Raw genomic sequence first — 21,529 nt, forward strand, 5'->3', positions numbered from 1 at the left:
TATATTGTGTGTATGCTGATTGCTTTTAGTTTATCTTCAGGAATTTTGTTTCCTCAAATTTACCTACATGTGTTAGAAATCTGTTCTCCCAGCATGTGGGCTTGCTCTCCCATACTGTTTAATGGAGCTTTCTTATTCATAAAAAAGTATTTAATGATAATGTAGCCTTATAATTCATCATTTGTTTTTCTGTCTTTTTTCACTGTTTTCAGCTTTACAGGGACAGAATTGACAAGCAAAACTGCAATACATTTATAAGTGTACAAATGATAATTAATTCGATATACATAACATTATGAAAGGATCTTCACCATCTAGTTACCACATTCATCATCTCATTGAATATATTTACTTTGTGTGTGTGTGAACACATATGTTCTACTCTCTTAGCAAAAAGATATTATCAACTATCATCATCATGCTATACATTAGCTCCTTGGATCTTGTACATCCTAAAACTTAAAAGTTTGTACCCTTTTACCAAGTTCTCCCTGTTTCCCATACCCTCAGTCCCTGTCAATCACCATTCTACTCTCAAAATTTGCCTTTTCTGTCCTAAGGTAGCTCCCTTATCTTCTCCTCCCAGGAGTCATCAAGACAGTGTCCTATATATTCTTTTAAAAGTTTTATTTTTCATTTCAAGTCTTTATTCTCCCTGTAATTAATTTATGTTTTGTGTGAGATAAAGGCCACACTATATTTCTTTTTGTCCCAATACCATTTATTGAATGACATCCTTTTTACCACTGATTCTTAATAGCACCGAGGTCATAAATCAAATGCATCTATTTCAGGACTTCCCATGTAATTTCAATGAACAGTCTTTGGAACAAAAGGGAGCCTATTAACAGGACAACAGGCATGAATTAGAACTGTCATAGGCAAACAGAGTAGGGCCACCCTATCCATATGCCTATACTTAGACTAATATCACAGTCTCTATTGTGACAACTCTATATGACCTCTTTATACCAGTAGATCATGTTTTTAAATTGCCATGGCTCTTCCAGATAAATGCTAGAATTAGCTTAGTAAGTTCTATAAAACATATTGAGATTTTGATGGGAATCACAATGACTTCGGGCTTCCGGGGTGGTGCAGTGGTAAAGAGTCCACCCGTCAATGCAGGAGACACAGGTTCAATCCAGGAGACACAGGTTCAATCCCTGGGTCGGGAAGATCCCCTGGAGAAGGAAATGACAACCCACGCCCATATTCTTGCCTGGAAATTCCCATGGACAGGAGAGTCTAGCAGGCTACAGTCCATGGAGTTGCAAAGAGTCAGACACGACCTAGCAACTGAGCACAGCGCAATGACTTTACAGAGTAATCTGAAGAGAAATGGTATCTTTGCAATATGACTTTTCCCGTCCATGTATCAATTAACACTAAAGACACATTATATCTTACTTAATGTATATAGACACATTATATATTAGTTACAAGTCTTCTTTTATGTCCTTCAATAATACTGAATATTTTTTCAGAGAGCTTACCCATCTTTTGTCATCAATAATCTTACGTACTTATTGTGAATAGGACTTTCTTCATAGAAGCATTCTCAATTTGCTTCCAATTTTAATGGGAATGTTTCTAATATTTCACCATTAAATATGATCTTTGATTTAGATTTTTAGTAGAACCTCAATATTAAGAGAATTTCCTTCTATTCTCAAACTGCTAAAAGTATCAGGAATGGATATTCAATTCTGTTGTCATTTTTGGTATTTTCTTTTATGCTTTTTCTTCTTTAACCTATTAATACAGTGTATTACACAAACAGATTTTTCTTCTTTTCATGGTCCTTCATTTTTGAAAAAATTTTTAATGGGAGGAAGATTGCTTTACAATGAATGTTGTGTTGGTTTCTGCTGTATGACAACACAAATCAGCCATAATCACAGTTATGTCTCCTCGCTCATGAGCCTCCCTCTGCTCAAATAGATTTTTTATTGAAACTTCCTTGCATCCTGGGATAAAACCTACATGGTCACACTTTTGTTTTTAATGTGCCATCAGTCACTGAGTCTAAAGTTCTATCATAAAGATACACTAGTAAATCATATGCCACTAAAAGAACATACTGACTACTATAATTTTAGAAGGGATTAAAAACTTTCAGAGAGATTAAGTTTGTCTTAGCATTGAAAATACATAATATGCATATTACTGAATTCAACTTTTATTTAAAACCTTACCTTCATATTCATAAGCGACATTGTTTCATATAACATTCTCTTCTTGTACTATCCTTGTCAAGTGTTGTTGTTAAGGTTTTACTATCTCCATAAATTAAGGTAAATGGCTTTTCAAATTTTCTAAAACAGTTTAAACAGGATTCAATTAAAAGTAAAGGACCACTCATCCGTAAAACCATGTGGAGTAAAAGACTGTTAATAACAGCTATATACATTAACAGTTCAAAACTGGAAAAAACTCAAATGACAATCAGCAGGTAGGTGGATAAACTGTCAGAAAAATAAACTGTCAGTGGAAGGCTACTCAGCAAGAAGGAAAGATCAAATTGGATGAATCTCAAAAAACTTATGCTGATCAAAGGACATCAGACCAAAAAAAAATATGATGAATGACTCCATTTATAAGAAATTTCTTCTTAATTTGAATATAAGTCATACCATTCATCATTAATTAAAGCTTCTGTAATCTATAATTTTCTTTATCTCCAAGGAAAAGCATTATTTGACTTAAAAAGAACACGACTTAAAACATTTATCTTAAAAAGAACAATATTATTTAAAATTCTAAGTCAAAATTAATACTCATGATATACATTTTATATATAACAATTACTTATATAACTGTTACATATATAATATTTAACAATTATTCTATATTATTCTTCTTTATAAGAATAAAAAAGCATCCCGAAACAATGACCATATTAAAAGGGAAATATTCTATAGGTCATTCTTATTTTAACATTTCACTAGAATATCAGTACCAGAGCATGATTATTATAAATATTATTCCTATAATAGTAAAATGTGGCTATAATAACATTAGTTAACCTTCAAAGCTGCAGTTTTCAACTCTGGATGGACAACAAAATCAACTAGAGAGGTTGCACCTACATATACATCCGCCCCAGTCCAGAAACCACAGTTGGATTATTGCATAGTGGTTGATTACTGAGAACTAACTACTCATTTAGGACACATGTCTCTCCTTTCATCAACATCACGTCAGTGTCTCCCATCTGGTTCCTTGTCATCATTTACACAGGTTGAGGATGTAGGCTCTCACATATGAATGCTTTCATTTCCTGGTCTTCCTACTCCTCCTCTTTATATACCAATATAGAAAAAAATTAGCATACTGTATTAAAACATCACAACCAAAATGGTTATTAAAATTATATCATAATTTTATCAAATACATATTACATCAGTAATACAGAAAAGGAAACCAACACTGGTAAAATTATGTCACAAACTGCCTCTTTGTTAGCCATACATTTGAATATTTTATAGGAATATTAATTTGAAGCTTACTTTACAACTGAAAAAAGTTATTCATAACATTCTGTCAATAACTTTTCTCAAACTTATCTTTCCCAACAGTGGCTGCCCAAATTCTAATCTTTTTATTGATGCACATCCTTCAAGAAACCATCTAGATACAATTAACAAGAGGAAACAAGTGAAACTGACAACTCACACCTATACTGTAACTCAAAGAAAGTCTACCATGAAATTAAAATCATTTCTAATTACAAAAATAAACATTCAGATCCAGCAGACCAAACTCTAATATGCATGTAGAAGCAAGACAAAGGAAAGAGACTATGGGAAAAAGAAGAAAAGAACAGGGAGTCCAGGGATGATAAAATGTAGATTAAACTACTACCCACTGTATCATTGAAAGGAAAGTCCTAATAAGCATGATATGCGTGTGCATGCTAAGCTGCTTCAGTCATGTCTGACTCTTCAAGATCCTACAGACCATAGCCTGCCAGGCTCCTCTATCCATGGGGATTCTCCAGGCAAGAATACTGGAGTGGGCTGCCATGCCCTCCTCCAGAGGATCTTCCAGACCCAGGGATCAAAAGCACGTCTCTTGTGTCTCCTGCACTGGCAGGTGGGTTCTTTACCACTAGCAATACCTGGGAAGCCCCTTATTAAGCATGGGGTAAGATGGAATAACGGAGAAGGCAACGGCAACCCAATCCAGTACTCTTGCCTGGAAAATCCCACGGATGGAGGAGCCTGGTAGGCTGCAGTCCATGGGGTCGCTAAGAGTCGGACACAACTGAGTGACTTCACTTTCACTTTTCACTTTCATGCATTGGAGAAGAAAATGGCAACCCACTCCAGTGTTCTTGCCTGGAGAATCCCAGGGACGGGGGACCCTGGTGGGCTGCTGTCTATGGGGTAGCACAGAGTTGGACACGACTGAAGTGACTTAGCAGTAGCAGCAAGATGGAATAAAGGGGGAAAATGAGTAAAAGGTACATGAGATCTTTTTGAACTGAGTGCAATTTCCTGTGAATCTAAAATGGTGTTAAAATAAAAAGCTTCTTTTTTTAAGGCCCAACCCTGAAAACTACCTTGAGAAAATTTATAGGCTTATTATTTTATGCTCCTTATTGTTGTTATATTAAGATAATCTTTTTAACACATATTTATATTGTACTTAAACAATGTATCACTAAGGAGAAGAACTTAAAACTGTGTAACAGTCAATGGTATGTGATTTTCTTTCATCAGTGGACCTCCTATGTCCTTGTCCCTCCCAGCTCAGTCATTTCTCACATCCCCTTTTGCCCATGATCTTTACCTCCACTCCTCTGGTTAAAATCCCAACTGGCCAATCGCCAACTCCTAAACTGCAGAATAACTGCTTTCTCTTCTGAGATCAGCCTTTGACACTACAGGTACACCTCAGAAATATTGCAGGTTAGGTTCCAGACCACTGCAATCAAGCTTATCAGCAATAAAGCAAGTCACATGAAGTTTCTGGTTTCCCAGTGCATATAAAATTATGTTTGCACTATAATGTAGTCTAGTGAGTCCAGCATTATGCTCTATGTCTTAAAAAACAATGTACATACTTGAATTTAAAAATGCTTTATTACTTAAAAATGATAACCATCATCTTCCAATGCAAGGTTGCCATAAAACTTCAATCTACAAAAAGCATAGTGCATTTGACGTATAATAAAGCAAAGCACAATTAAATGAGGTAGCTCTCCCCATATTCCCTCCACATGACCTCACTTGCTAAAGCTCTATAAAATCTGCCTTTCCTTCCTAAGGCAATGTCTAAGTCAGCTTGAGCTGCCATGATAAATACCATAAACTGGGTGGCTTAAACAAAAGAAATTTATTTTCTCGCAGTGAAAGAGGTTGGGAAGTCCAAGATCAACGTCCAACAGGGTTTGGCTTGCAGTTAGGACTATTTTCCTGGCATGCAGATGGCTGCCCTCCAGTTCTGTCCTCACACGGCCTTTCCTTGGTGTGCTCACAGACTCGGGGAGAGGGGAGCACACTCTGCTACCTTCTTTCACTAATCCCATCATGAGGACCCTATCTTAATGACATCATCTAACCTAATCACTTCCTAAAGACATACTGGGAACTAAGAGCTTCATCATATGAACTGAGGGTGTGGGGAACACATCCTCATTCCATAACAAGCAGTATATTCCTTGAAAGCATCTCATGCCCTAGCACTATGAATAAAGGCTTATTTATGCTTAAAAGTGAAAGTGGCTCAGTCGTGTCCCACCCCACCCTCTGCAATCCCGTGGATTGTATGCAGCCTGGCAGGCTCCTCTGTCCATGGGATTTTCCAGGCAAGAACACTGGAGTAGGTAGTCTTTCCCTGCTCCAGGGGATCTTCCCAACCCAGGGATGGAACCCAGGTCTCCTGCAATGCAGGGGTATTCTTCACTGTCTGAGCCATCAGGGAAGGCCAAGAATACTGGAGTGAATAGACGATTCCTTCTACAGGGGATCTTCCTGACCCAGGAATTGAGCCAGGGTCTCCTGCATTGCAGGCAGATTCTTTACCAGCAGAGCTGCAGGGAAGCCCTAACATTTACCTAGTCAATGTTCTTCTACAGTTTTTACTAATCACTTAATCAGCTAACAACTGAATAATCACTATGTACCACAGATTGTGCTTGGTGCTAGGGTTACCGAATATATATCTCAGATTAACCAAAGTATTTCTACTGCTAAAGTTAAATAATGAGAAATAGGCGGAAAATAGCAAGTTAATGGCCAAAACTTATCTATTTTAAAATACCACATAATTATTTACATAAGATGCTAATGAGTAATCAAATAGTTTAACAGACTTTTCTTTTTAATAAGTATATGATGATACTATTTTTATATACACACAATAGTCATATTTGTTGATAACATAATGGTTCCTACTTTATATAATGCAGTAAGATATATCAATATTTCATGATATTCCACAAAGTTCACTTAACACCTATCAGAACTCTGTGTTGGTTTCAGATACCATGAAGCAGAAGTGAGACCAACTGAGCCAAAACCCAGCATGTTCTGTTTTACAATGAAATCAGCCACCAACTTGCAAGAAAATGGCTAGCCATATTCTGCATTCTTCTGGCTGAAGTTTCTTCAAATAATTCTCGAACAGATGGTACTACTAAAATAATATAAAATTACTTTAAAATGTATTTATACACTGTTATGTTGTCTAGGCACTTCTGTCTTCATCAGAATCCATTTCAAAACTTACTAACTTCACTGTTTTTATTAAATTCAAAAATCATATTGTAAAAATCAACACATTTCTTGAAACAAGTAATGAAAGCACAAAAATAATCACTAATAACAGTTATTGATTTTTTTTCCTGGATTAGCAAGTAGAACAACTAACTGCCATATACTAAAGAGAGGCTCAAAATGAAAAGCATAAAAACAAGAAGCAAAAATTCAGAGGAATATGCCTACCAAAGCCTGGTATACTTGCATTTACAATACAAAGTTAGTTTCAAGGCAAAACAAAAGCCTTCTTAGTGATAAAAAGAAAATTATTTCACCAACAATACATAACAAGTAAATCTGTGATACCTCACTTTCTTAGGGGAAGAGGACATGAAGGAGGATGATGGTTCAGTTCAGTTCAGTCGCTCAGTCGTGTCTGACTCTTTGCGACCCCATGAACGGCAGCACGCAAGGCCTCCCTGTCCACCACCAACTCCGGAGTCCACCCAAACCCATGTCCATTGAGTCAGTGATGCCATCCAACCATCTCATCCTCTGTTGTCCCCTTCTCCTCCTGCCCTCAATCTTTCCCAGCATCAGGGTCTTTTCCAGTGAGTCAGCTCTTCGCATGAGGTGGCTAAAGTATTGGAGTCTCAGCTTCAGCATCAGTCTTTCCAATGAATATTCAGGACTAATTTCCTTTAGGATGGACTGCTTGGATCTCCTTGCAGTCCAAGGGACTCTCAAGAGTCTTCTCCAACAACACAGTTCAAAAGCATCAATTCTTCAGCACTCAGCCTTCCTTATAGTCCAACTCTCACATCCACACATGACCACTGGGAAAATCATAGCCTTGACTAAACGGACCTTTGTTGACAAAGTAATGTCTCTGCTTTTTAATACACTGTCTAGGTTGTTCATAGCTTTTCTCCCAAGGAGTAAGCATCTTTTAATTTCATGGCTCCAGTCACCATCTGCAGTGACTTTGGAGCCCAGGAAAATGAAGTCTCTCACTGTTTCCACTGTTTCCCATTTATTTGCCATGAAGTGATGAGACCAGATGCCATGATTTTAGTTTTCTGAATGTTGAGCTTTAAGCCAACTTTTTCACTCTCCTCTTTCACTTTCATTAAGAGGCTCTTTGGTTCTTTGCTCTCTGCCATAAGGGTGTTGTCATCTGCTTATCTGAGGTTATTGATATTTCTCCCAGCAATTTTGATTCCAGCTTGAGCTTCATCCAGCCCAGCATTTTGCATGATGTATTCTGCATATAAGTTCAATAAGCAGGGTGGTGATATACAGCCTTGATGTTCTCCTCTCCTGATTTGGAACCAGTCTGCTGTTCCACATCCAATTCTAACTGTTGACTCTTGACCTGCATACAGATTTCTCAAGAGGCAGGTCAGGTGGTCTGAAGAATTTTCAGACCATCTCTTGAAGAATTTTCCACAGTTTGTTGTGATTCACACAGTCAAAGTCTTTGGCGTAGTCAATAAAGCAGAAACAGATGTTTTTCTGGAACTCTTTGCTTTTTTGATGATCCAACGAATGTTGGCAATTTATCTCTGGGTCCTCTGCCTTTTCTAAATCCAGCTTCAACATTTGGAAGTTCACGGTTCATGTACGGTTGAAGCCTGGCTTGAAGAATTTTAAGCGTTACTTTGCTAGTGTGTGAGATGAGTGCAATTGTACGGTAGTTTGAACATTCTTTGGCATTGCCTTTCCTTGAGATTGGAATGAAAACTGTGGCCACTGATGAGTTTTCCAAATTTGCTGGCATATTGAGTGCAGCACTTTCACAGCATGATCTTATAGGATTTCAAATAGCTCAAATGGAATCCATCACCTCCATTAGCTTTGTAGTGATGCTTCCTAAGGCCCTCTTAACTTCGCATTCCAGGACGTCTGGCTCTAGGCAGGTGATCACAGCATCGTGGTTATCTGGGTCACGAAGACCTTTCTTGTATAGTTCTTCTGTATATTCTTGCCACCTCTTTTTAATAACTTCCACTTCTGTTAGGTCCATACCACTTGTTTTATTGAGGCCATCTTGCATGAAATGTTCCCTTGGTGTCTCTGATTTTCTTGAAGAGATGTCTAGTCTTTTCCATTCTATTATTTTCCTTTATTTCTTTGCATTGATCACTGAGGAAGGCTTTCTTATCTCTCTTTGCTTTCCTTCAGTTCAGTTCAGTCGCTCAGTCGTGTCCGACTCTTTGTGACCCCATGAATCGCAGCACGCCAGGCCTCCCTGTCCATCACCAACTCCTGGAGTTCACTCAGACTCACATCCATTGAGTCAGTGATGCCATCCAGCCATCTCATCCTCGATCATCCCCTTCTGCTCCTGCTCCCAATCCCGCCCAGCATCAGAGTCTTTTCCAATGAGTTAACTCTGCTCATCAGGTGGCCAAAGTACTGGAGTTTCAGCTTTAGCATCATTCCTTCCAAAGAAATCCCAGGGCTGATCTCCTTCAGAATGGACTGGTTGGATCTCCTTGCAGTCCAAGGGACTCTCAAGAGTCTTCTCCAACACCACAGTTCAAAAGCATCAATTCTTTGGTGCTCAGCTTTCTTCACAGTCCAACTCTCACATCCATACATGACCACTGGAAAAACCATAGCCTTGACTAGACAGACCTTTGTTGGCAAAGTAATGTCTCTGCTTTTCAATATGCTATCTAGGTTGGTCATAACTTTTCTTCCAAGGAGTAAGTGACTTTTAATTTCATGGCTGCAATCACCATCTGCAGTGATTTTGGAGCCCAAAACAATAAAGTCTGACACTGTTTCCACTGTTTCCCCATCTATTTCCCATGAAGTGATGGGACCAGATGCCATGATCTTCGTTTTCTGAATGTTGAGCTTTAAGCCAACTTTATCACTCTCCTCTTTCACTTTCATCAAGAGGCTTTTAGCTCCTCTTCACTTTCTGCCATAAGGGTGGTTTCATCTGCATGTCTGAGGTTATTGATATTTCTCCCAGCAATCTTGATTCCAGCTTGTGCTTCTTCCAGCCCAGTGTTTCTCATGATGTACTCTGCATATACGTTAAATAAGCAGGGTGACAATATACAGCCTTGACGTACTCCTTTTCCTATTTGGAACCAGTCTGTTGTTCCATGTTGAGTTCTAACAGTTGCTTCCTGACGTGCATATAGGTTTCTCAAGAGGCAGGTCAGGTGGTCTGGTATTCCCATTTCTTTCAGAATTTTCCACAGTTTATGGTGATCCACACAGTCAAAGGCTTTGGCATAGTCAATAAAGCAGAAATAGATGTTTTTCTGGAACTCTCTTGCTTTTTCCATGATCCAGCAGATGTTGGCAATTTGATCTCTGGTTCCTCTGCCTTTTCTAAAACCAGCTTGAACATCTGGAAGTTCATGGTTCATGTACTGCTGAAGCCTGGCTTGGAGAATTTTGAGCATGACTTTACTAGCATGTGAGGTGAGTACAATTGTGCGGTAGTTTGAGCATTCTTTGGCATTGCCTTTCTTTGGGATTGGAATGAAAACTGACCTTTTCCAGTCTGGTGGCCACTGATGAGTTTTCCAAACTTGCTGGCATATTGAGTGCAGCACTTTCACAGCATCATCGTTCAGGATTCGAAATAGCTTAACTGGAATTTAATCACCTCCACTAGCTTTGTTTGTAGTGATGCTTTCTAAGGCCCACTTGACTTCACATTCCAGGATGTCTGGCCCTAGGTGAGTGATCACACCATGGTGATTATCTGGGTCGTGAAAATCTTTTTTGTACAGTTCTTCTGTGTATTCTTGCCACTTCTTAATATCTTCTGCTTCTGTTAGGTCCATACCATTTCTGCCCTTTATCGAGCCCATCTTTGCATGAAATGTTCCCTTGGTATCTCTAATTTTCTTGAAGAGATCTCTAGTCTTTCCCATTCTGTTCTTTTCCTCTATTTCTTTGCATTGATTGCTGAAGAAGGCTTTCTTATCTCTTCTTGCTATTCTTTGCAACTCTGCATTCAGAAGCTTATTTATTTCCTTTTCTGCTTTGCTTTTGGCTTCTCTTCTTTTCAAGGCTATTTGTAAGGCCTCCTCAGACAGCCATTTTGCTTTTTTGCATTTCTTTCCCATGGGGATGGTCTTGATCCCTGTCTCCTGTATAATGTCACGAACCTCCGTCCATAGTTCATCAGGCACTCTGTCTATCAGATCTAGTCCCTTAAATCTATTTCTCACTTCCACTGTATAATCATAAGGGATTTGATTTAGGTCATACCTGAATGGTCTAGTGGTTTTCCCTACTTTCTTCAATTTCAGTCTGAATTTGGCAATAAGGAGTTCATGATCTGAGCCACAGTCAGCTCCTGGTCTTGTTTTTGTTGACTGCATAGAGCTTCTCCATCTTTGGCTGCAAAGAATATAATCAATCTGATTTCGGTGTTGACCATCTGGTGATGTCCACGTGTAGAGTCTTCTCTTGTGTTGTTGGAAGAGGGTGTTTGTTATGACCAGTGCATTTTCTTGGCAAAACTCTATTAGTCTTTGCCCTGCTTCATTCCACATTCCAAGGCCAAATTTGCCTGTTACTCCAGGTGTTTCTTGACTTCCTACTTTTGCATTCCAGTCCCCTATAGTGAAAAGGACATCTTTTTTGGGTGTTAGTTCTAAAAGGTCTTGTAGGTCTTCATAGAACCGTTCAACTTCAGCTTCTTCAGCATTACTGGTTGGGGCATAGACTTGGATTACTGTGATATTGAATGGTTTGCCTTGGAAACGAACAGAGATCATTCTGTCGTTTTTGAGATTGCATCCAAGTACTGCATTTGGACTCTTTGTTGACCATGATGGCTACTCCATTTCTTCTGAGGGATTCCTGCCCACAGTAGTAGATATAATGGTCATCTGAGTTAAATTCACTCATTCCAGTCCATTTTAGTTCGCTGATTCCTAGAATGTTGACGTTCACTCTTGCCATCTTCTGTTTGACCACTTCCAATTTGCCTTGATTCATGGACCTGACATTCCAGGTTCCTATGCAATACTGCTCTTTACAGCATCGGACCTTGCTTCTATCACCAGTCAATCCACAACTGGGTATTGTTTTTGCTTTGGCTCCATCCCTTCATTCTTTCTGGAGTTATGTCTCCACTGATCTCCAGTAGCCTATTGGGCACCTACTGACCCGGGGAGTTCCTCTTTCAGTGTCCTATTGCTTTCCCTGGAACTCTACAATCAACTGGTATATCTTTTCTTTTCCCTTTTGCCTTTAGCGTCTCTTCTTTTCTCAACTATTTGCAAGACCTCCTCAGACAACCATTTTGCCTTTTTACATTTCTTTTTCTTGGGGATGTTCTTGATCACTGTCTCCTGTACAATGTCACAAACCTCTGTCCATTAGATGATGGTATGACTGTATAATTCTTCCCTCCTCATCTCACCTTCCTACCAGATGCAGAGTCTCAGCACCAGGGCTGCAATTGTAAATGCCAAAAGCAAGGATAGTTCCTAAGAAGAAATTCTAGCCCTTAAACCTTAATGTCAGTATTCCCAAGGACTTGGTAGGGTGAGTCATGCCATCTTCTCATCTGGTAAAATGGAGGCTGGCAGGGAATACTGTTGGGCTGCTTGGTCACTCAGATAGGTATTTCTGTATTTATGCAACCCTACACTGCATCAATGCATTGGTATGGAGGCACCTGCTAGTACTGCTGCTGCCAATCTGGACCAGCACAGGGTCAAACCTAACATTTTTCCCAAAGGACCAAAAGTTTGGGCGAGAATAAGTGACAGATGGAGAGAAGAAAAAGTAATAGCTAAGGATAAAAGTATAAATAAATAGATTATGTAATAAGGGGAATCCAATATTATATTGAAGCTCTGTGAGAGGCTTAGAGCAAGAGATGCTATTGTCTCTTAGCTCAATTACACAAGATACCACAAGGGGTGAAGCCATATGTTGCTGAAACAACTTCCTGCTTTTGGCACCTGGCATCATCAAATGGAATTCTGCAAACCTGAGTGCCATTGTTCTGGGAGACAATTTAGTCATATGACATGATGATGGACTATAGGTTGCTAACTCAGTGGGACCCTGGTAATATGCCAGCATCTTCTGACTCACCATATGGTGTTAACACTGGCCTTGCTGGTAAGATTCAATTATATTATGTAGGTCTTTTGATAATACTGATATTAATAAATAAATGTATCAGAAGATTTAGTTAAAGCCTCCTCAGGACACAATAAAATGATCGGCTAGAGAAAGAACTCAATTTTGCTAACCCTCAACTAGATTCTATGCTAAACAGTTCTGCACAAGTTTATCATATGGTAAAAATAACAGATCAAAGGGGGAAAACAAGTAATTAACATAGTAGTACAAAAATATGAAGACCATCTAATATGGCCTTATTAGATGAATTACTGGTTTCTTTGAATTTATCCCTACTGAGCTCCTCTAAATGACAGACATACTCACACTAGAATTATTGCTCTGTTCATTATATAAACGTTACACTAAATCTAAGCACCCCACCCCCCAAATATGACCATTTTGTTGTAAAAAAGCCTTGGCTAAAGGCCAGGAAGTGGCCTGTGCAGTGAAGAACTAATCTTATCCAAAGAGATGTCTGGCTTTTGCTGCAGCTACTGGTAGGTGACCTCGAGGACCTTGGCACATTATACCCAATAGGGCATCTTTGTCTGGGGCCTTGGGCCACCAAACAGATTAACAATGTAATTCATGATGATGTAATTTGTTTGGTCCATGTAGTATCACTTTTATCTTTGAAAGGGACTGGAAAATATCATCTCAACTGCAGGAAAGGGCTGAAGATGAAAGGTCAGTCGTGTAGGCAATATGTGATTGAGCAATCCCCAAAACTCTGGAAACCAAACGCTCAGGTGAGTTTCTGTGATTGGCAGTACTCCACTTGTACTGTCACATGGATGCCCGGGAAGTAATGCGATCCTCACTTCACAAGGAGGAGAGGACAGAAGCCCTGGGTTTGGTACTTCTGAGAGCTGCCCTGTGCACTTCTTTCTCCCAGCTGATTTTACTCTATACCCTTTCCATGTGTTAAACTGGAACTTTAAGTAGAAGAGCTTTCAGTGAGTTTTCTGAATCTTTCTTAAAAATTGTTAAAATTGAAAGTGGTTTTGGGAACCCCCCGAACTGTAATTGGTGCCAGAAGTAAGGGTGGTCTTTTGAGACTGGTCCCTTTAAGTTGTGAAGTTGGCCCAGATTGCTTGCAGTTACTGAAATACTAAAAGCACTGTAATACAATGACTATCTTTAAGTAAAATGATCTCTATAATGGCTGACATCCCAACTTCACCTACAACTCTAGTCTGACAATTTCTAACTATAAAACTATCTATTCTTTAGTAATTTTAAGGTATTATACAAATAACTCCTTCATTAGTAGTATCAAAAATTCTAGTTTTCAAATGAGACTCAGACCTGTAGGAGACTGAAGGGAGTTTTTTAGTAGCCTTGGGCTTCAAAGTATTTCTATTTCATTATAAAAGTATAATGATTTTACATATACCAAGAGAATAACTGACAAATCATACTACATATCCATGCTGAAAAGAGAAGAAATCTGCCTGAAGCCCTGGTGGAGGCATGTACATACCTATCCTTCGTAAAATCTTATGGGATAAGGGATGAAAAAACTTTTTTGAAACTGAATTCTGTGTTATTTCCCTCAAAAAATTCTATAGAAATAGGTATGACCCATTTCTTGTAATGTATCAGTATACTTTACCCTAGAGTTAACCATATTACATAAAACAGTATTAACATTACTAGGTGAGGTTTATAAAAACTATAGTCATGAATCTTGAATACTGAATAAATTCCATGAGGAAAAAGAAGTGATGAAGAAATCCATGAAAAATAAGGGAATTATTTTTTGCCTCTTGTTTTATTTTTGGACTAGAGTAAGGACAGAGTACTTCAAAAAATACTTTCCACCCTAGGATTTGTTGAAGCCAGTACTTAATATTTAAGACAAACACAGGAAAGCACACACACTCCATTAGCTTCCACAAAACCAATCTAATCTGACCTCAGAGACAGAGTCTATCCAACAAAAAAATTGGTGTGCCTGAGACCTTAGGATTCTTGTCTGATATGAAATATGAGCATTTTTACATGAATAAGCAATATACCAAGTAAAACAAGTAAAGGCAAGCATGAAAAACACAAAAACATAGCAACAACTGCTGCTTATTGGTTATTTTTTCCTGATTTAGATTCTTCATCTTTAATTATAAGTTCTATCTCATGATTCTTTACTCATACAAATATTCTGCCACTGTTTTATTGGATGCACTTTAAACTACCTAAGTCCACTGTGGAATGATAGGAGAAAGAAAAGGAAAGAATAAACATGTAGATAAATTACTACAGTGAGGAAATACAATCCAGTGGACATAACACAATCACTGATTTGACTATTTTTTAAGTTTATGTATAGTCTAAATAATAGATGCAATAGTAACTGTTCCTAAAGTATGATTTGACAATGGGAATACTATATTGCAAAAACCAACTAACCCACATCCAGTAAGATGACTTTGAAACAAACACAAGGTTTCCTGTCTAGAGGAAGGAAACCTCCAGAGATACACAATAAAATTTATCTATTAAACACAATAAGGAAAACATCATAGTCTCTACCTCCAGAAGCTTAAAAACTATGGAGAAAAAGTATTAGTCACTTCCAATCATGTTCAACTCTTTGCAACCCCTATAGACTGTAACCTATCAGGCTCCTCTGTCCATGGAATTCTCCAGGCAAGCACAGTGGAGTGGGTTGCCATAAGGCAAATATAAAAGTAAATAATTTGATCAGTACACTATTCTATGCTTTAACACAGCATACAACAAATTACCAAGTGATCATTCATTACATGTACTGTTTATATTAGCTCATTTGCATACACACACACACACACACACACACACACACACATATATAGTTCCTTTGGGCTTTCCTGGTGGTTCAGTGGAAAAGAATCTGACTGCTGACACAGGAGACACAGGTTTGATCTCTGATCTGGGAAGACCCACTGGAGAAGGAAATGGCAACCGAATCCACTATTCTTGCCTGGACATCACTAGGGACAGAGGAACCTTGTGTGCTACAGTCCATGAGGTCACAAAAGAGGTGGATAAGATTAAACGAATGAACAACAACAATAGATCTTTTATGTTATCTATTTCACTGAAGAGATTCATTCATCTCAAATGTGTCTTCCTTTACTTCATACTATGTTTCCGCCATTAACTGCTTTTGCAACTTGTCAGAATCAGCTGGGAGTGATTGGTGTCAGTCTATGACTGGGTTCTCTATTCTATCTACTGATCTATGTGCTTATTCCTCCACCATTACCAGAGTCTTGCTTAAGACAACAATATAGTATGTCTTAATATCAGCTACAGTGATTCTTTTTACTTTATTCTCCCTCTTCAAAACCATTTTAGCTATTTTTGTTCTGTGGCCTTTCCATATACACTTTAAAATAAGCTTGGTTTTATCTTTAAAAAAATCTTCACTAAATTTTATTTATCTTATATTTCGTGCTCCAAAATGGACAAGAAGCTTGTCTTCAGTGTCAGAACTGTATGCTATACTTACTTAAAATTTCACATATAAATAGTAAAATGCTATTTGTAAAAGAGGACTCAACAAATATTTCCTCAGTAAACTACTTGCTGAAAACAGTCTATCAAGAAAATGGGAATAACATTTTAAGAAGAGCACTGACGTACCTGAACATGTTCACTGCCAAGCAAAAAGAAAGACAAGAAGGGAGAGAGAAGAGGTATGGAAGTGGTCATAGGGTGATAAGAGAGAGAGTATGTGTGTGTATGTGTACATGTGTGAGACAGTGGGAAAGAGAATATATAAATTTTGATAACAGAGACACTATAAATATTTAGATATTTAACCTAAAGAAGAGATGACTTCAGAAAGCATGATGACTATAAGATAAATTAGATTACTATATTTGACTCTAAAGGCAAAACTAGGACCAATGATTAGGAGAAAAAGAAATTGAGCTCACCATAAAGTAAAATTCTGTAACACTGGAGCTGTCCAATAATGGAATGAATAGGATTCATTTAACATTAAGTTGTTATTGTTTAGTAGCTAAGTCATGTCTGACTTTTTGTGACCCAATGGACTGCAGCATGCCAGGCTCCCCTGACCTTCACTATCTCTCAGAATTTGCTCAAATTCATGTCTGTGGAGTCAGTGATGCTATCTAACCAACCCAGCCTCTGCCGTCCCCTACTCCTTTTGCCTTCAATCTTTACCAGTATCAGGGTCTTTCCAGTGAGTCCACTATTCACATCATGTGGCCAAAGTACTGGAGCTTCAGCATTAGTCCTTCCAATAAATATTCAGCATTGATTTCCTTTAGCATTGACTGGTTTGATCTCCTTGTTATCCAAGGAACTCTCAAGAGTCTTCTCCAGAACCACAATACGAAAACATCAATTTTTCAGTGCTCGGCCTTCTTTGTGATCCAACTCTCAAATCTGTAAATGACCACTGGAAAAACCATAGCTTTTCACTCTATGGGCCATTGTCAGCAAATGATGTCTCTGTTTTTAATATGCTGTCTAGGTTGGACATAGTTTTCCTTCCAAGGAGAAAGGGTCATTTAATTTCATGGTTGCAGTCACCGTCTGTGGTGATTTTGAAGCCCAAGAAAAAAAAATGTCACTCCTTCCACTTTTTCCCCTTCTATTTGCCAGGAAGTGATGAAACTGGATGCCATGATCTTAGTTTTTTGAACGCTGAGTTTTAAGCCAGCTTTTAAACTCTCCTCTTTCACCCTCATCAAGAGGCTCTTTAGTTCTTTGCTTTCTGCCATAAGGGTGGTGTCATCTGCATATCTGAGGTTATTGATATTTCTCCTGGCAATCTTGATTCCAGCTTGTGATTCATCCAGCCCAGGATTTTGCATGATGTACTCTGTACAGAAGTTAAATAAGAAGGGTGACAATATATAGCCTTGCCGTACTCCTTTCCCAATGTGGAACCAGTCCGTTGTTCCAGGTCTGATTCTAACTCTTGCTTCTTGACCTGTATATAGGTTTCTCAGGAGACAGGTAACATGGAGTGTATTAACACCTCTTTAAAAATTTTCCACTGTTTGTTGTGATCCACACAGTCAAAGGCTTTAGAGTAGTCAATGAAACAGTAGATGTTTTTCTGGAATTCTCTTGCTTTCTCTATGATCCATCGAATGTTGGCAATGTGAACTCTGGTTTTCCTGCCTTTTCTAAACCCAGCCTGGTACTCAAGCAGCACTGAGGGTTGAAATGGATTTCAATCCAGATGTCAGTATCAGAAACAGTTGATACCCAGAATGCTATGTTGAGAATAATTATAAGACTGCATATATAGTCAGTGGGAAAGGGTCCTATGATCAGTTAAGAATATCTGTCACAACCTGGCAGAAAGTAGGGTAACAGAAATACCTTATACTTACTATCTCTGTATCTGGATGCATTATTTTCAGAAATGATCATTCCTTGTTGAAAATTTAGATGTGAGCTAAGTAAAGTTTCTCTAAACTCCACAAGTCTAAGACTAGCGTTCTTTAAATGTTCGATGAAATTATATCTTAAAGTATTTTTAAATGACAGTCCTTAGTCAAAATCTTGGATTACTGCTTAAGCAACAAAAAAGCACTTTGGGTTCTTATACTATAATTCACTCTGGAGACCACAGTACCATCTTAAAAACTGCATTGTGCTTTACCATTTTTAAAGTGTGCTCATGTTTTAGTTTTCAATAAAATTTGTGATTATCAGATATCAACAGAGAAAAGCATGTAAATAGGAAAAGTAAAATTGAGATCTGAAAAATACAAAAATTTTTAACCAAAATATTATTTTAATGATGTCCTAAAACTTCATTACTAATTAAATCAATCATCATAAGATATCCATAACATAAGATACCTACATCAAAATAAACATTGAGGCAGGGAAAATTTTTTTCTTCCCCCATTCCTGTTCTTCACAGAGATTACACTTATCACTTGCCACTCAAAAGAAACACCCATTGCTATCTTAGCATAAGTTACCCAAAGTGAGGTCACTAGACCAGCAGCAGTATCAGTAGCCTCACCTGACAAGGTGTTAGTTAGTTAGTTTAGTCGCCAATCAGGTCCGACTTATGGGGTTGAAGAGTTGGACACAAGTTAGTGACTAAAACTAACTAACTGACACCTTTTCAGGTGATGCTACTGATAACTGCTGCTGGTCTAGAGATGCCAATTCTCCAGCCCCATCCAACCTACTAGATCAGAAACTCTGGAGTTTTAACAGCACTCCACGTGACTCTGATGTATATCCTGAAGTTTTCAAGCCGCTGTCTTAGTAAATGGTTGTTCTTTCTAACACGCCAAGATCCCTTTACCTGCCTCTCCTTAGTGACTTTGCTCTCCCACATTTTGCACAACTCAAAAGATTTTCTCATCTGAATGATTAATTCACCAATAACTCTGGGAGGATTTCCTACTTTCTTTCCTTTTAAAATGTGAGGCTGCCTTTTAAACCATCCAATAAGTTTTAACATTTTTTATTACACATAAATTATGAGATGTTTAAATAGAGATTTTTAACATCTGAAAACAGGCATAAAAACAGGCCTATATAAAAGTCATTTTGTAAATGGCCTTTTTCTTTTCATTTCATCTTAAACTATATACAAAATAACACATTTGTAGGAAATTTTTAAAATAAATCATTATACCTGTCAAACAGTTTACAAAGAAGAAATCATCCCACGGCCATCAAAATGATCACTTTCTTACAAAAACATCTCTTCTGACATGTATATAATCCACTCCTTCACTGCATCTTACTCACCTGTGTACATAATGCAGCTGATGAACTGAATCAATTGCTATCACCATCTCAGCCAAGTAAAATCGAGCCATGTCTTCAGGCAATCTATCTTCAAATTTGCTGAGTAGAGTAAGCAAATCCCCACCAACATAATAATCCATAACCAGGTACTAGGAATGAAAATATAAAATGTACTCAATAAATACAAGTGAAAAATCAATGTACTTAACGTACAGCAAGGTCAAACAGCATCAGATTAAATATTTTTCTGTTAGTTAACAAGAAGCTATGTAAGATGACCAGCAGCACTGTCAGCAATAAGTCTAACCAGCAGCAATAAGTCTTAAAAATTTCATAGAGTAGTAAATAAATCTTCTAACAACTTGAACAGGGAAAAACATGGGATTATCATTGCTTTGATGTTGTCTTTAAAAGTGAAAAATAACATCATTATTGTCAACCTACAGCAGACCACAGTTTTACCAACATTTCATATAAGAGTCATTTATGTTAAATAAATTCATCTTCATCATCACTTTATTTTCCTTATTTCATCTTGAACCAGTCAAAACTTTTCTTAGGTATACATAAACAGAGGAGAACTAATTTTAGATACAAACTCTGATGGGTTTGTAATATTTTGGTTTATAATAAGAAATATATATATTTTGGGAATAGAGCAGAGAATTTCTTAAAACCATTGGAATTTAGAAAAATGGTAACGATAACCCTATATGCGAGACAGCAAAAGGACACAGATGTATAGAAGTCTTTTGGACTCTGTGGGAGAAGGCAAGGGTGGGATGATCTGAGAGAATAACACTGAAACATGTATTTTATCATATGTGAAACAGATCGTCAGCCCAGACTTGATGCATGAGACAGGGTGCTCAGAGCTGGTGCACTGGGATGACTCAGAGGGATGGGTTAGGGAGGGAGGTGGGAGGGGGGTTCAGGATGAGGAACACATGTAAACCCATGGCTGATTCGTGTCAATGTATGGCAAAAACCACTACAATATTGTAAAGTAATTAGCCTCCAATTAAAATACAGAAGTTAAAAAAAAAAATTGGAATTTCCCAAATGACAAGATAAAGGTGTCTTTTGTTATTTATAACAAGTTCCTTTCAGCCACACCAGAGTTTATAAGGTGACTTCTGGAAAACCTCTAGGAAACCTAAGGATGGGGGCTGGTTGCCTGGGGAACCAATCAAGAGTACAGTATCAGAACTTTCAGTCCCACACCCTTACCCCCAGAGCCCTCACTCGTGACCTCCAGGGAAAGGAACTGGAAATTGAATAAACCACCAACATCCATATCACCCAGCAACCCCACCCCTGGGCATATATCTGGGGGAAATGATGATCTGAACAGATACATACACCCTCAATGTTTATAGCAGTACTGTTTATAACTGCAGAAGCAACCTCAATGTCCACTGACAGCTGAAAGGACAAAGAAGATGTGGTATATATACATGATGGAATACTACTCAGCCCTTAAAAGCATGAGATAATATTTGCAGTAATGTAGATGGATGTAGAGATTATCATATTAAGTGAAGTCAGTCAGACAGAGAAAGACAAGCACCATATGGTATCGCTCATCTGTGGAATCCAAAATGTAACACAAATGAACTTATTTTCAAAGCAGAAACAGACTCACTCACATACATAGGAAACAAACGTAGGTATGGTTACCGAAGGGGAAAGGAGGTGGGAGAGGGATAAATTAGGAGTTTGGGAATAGCACATACAAACTATTGTATATAAAATAAACAATAAGGCCCTACTCCATAGCACATGGAACTATATTCAATATTCTATAATAAAACATTATGGAAAAGAATATGTATATATATGTGTGTGTGTGTGTGTGTATGTATGCGTCTACCTGAATCACATTGCTATACACCAGCAACTAACACAGCACTGTAAACCAACTATGCTTCAATTAAAAAAAAAAATCAATG

General features: G+C 38.0%; 1 protein-coding gene across 21 annotated transcripts in view; it reads right to left on the reverse strand.

The window, feature by feature from the left end:
* CDC42BPA (CDC42 binding protein kinase alpha) overlaps nt 1-21,529 on the reverse strand; it is a 298,329-nt gene that overhangs the window by 158,114 nt on the left and 118,686 nt on the right. For all 21 annotated transcript variants that reach the window (XM_004013640.6, XM_060396358.1, XM_060396357.1 and 18 more), the window contains one exon: nt 19,578-19,726. In XM_004013640.6, the coding sequence (XP_004013689.2) occupies nt 19,578-19,726 (149 nt within the window). The remainder of the gene's footprint in view (nt 1-19,577; nt 19,727-21,529) is intronic.

Source organism: Ovis aries, chromosome 12, assembly GCF_016772045.2.
Source record: "Ovis aries strain OAR_USU_Benz2616 breed Rambouillet chromosome 12, ARS-UI_Ramb_v3.0, whole genome shotgun sequence".
Lineage (NCBI taxonomy): Eukaryota > Metazoa > Chordata > Mammalia > Artiodactyla > Bovidae > Ovis > Ovis aries.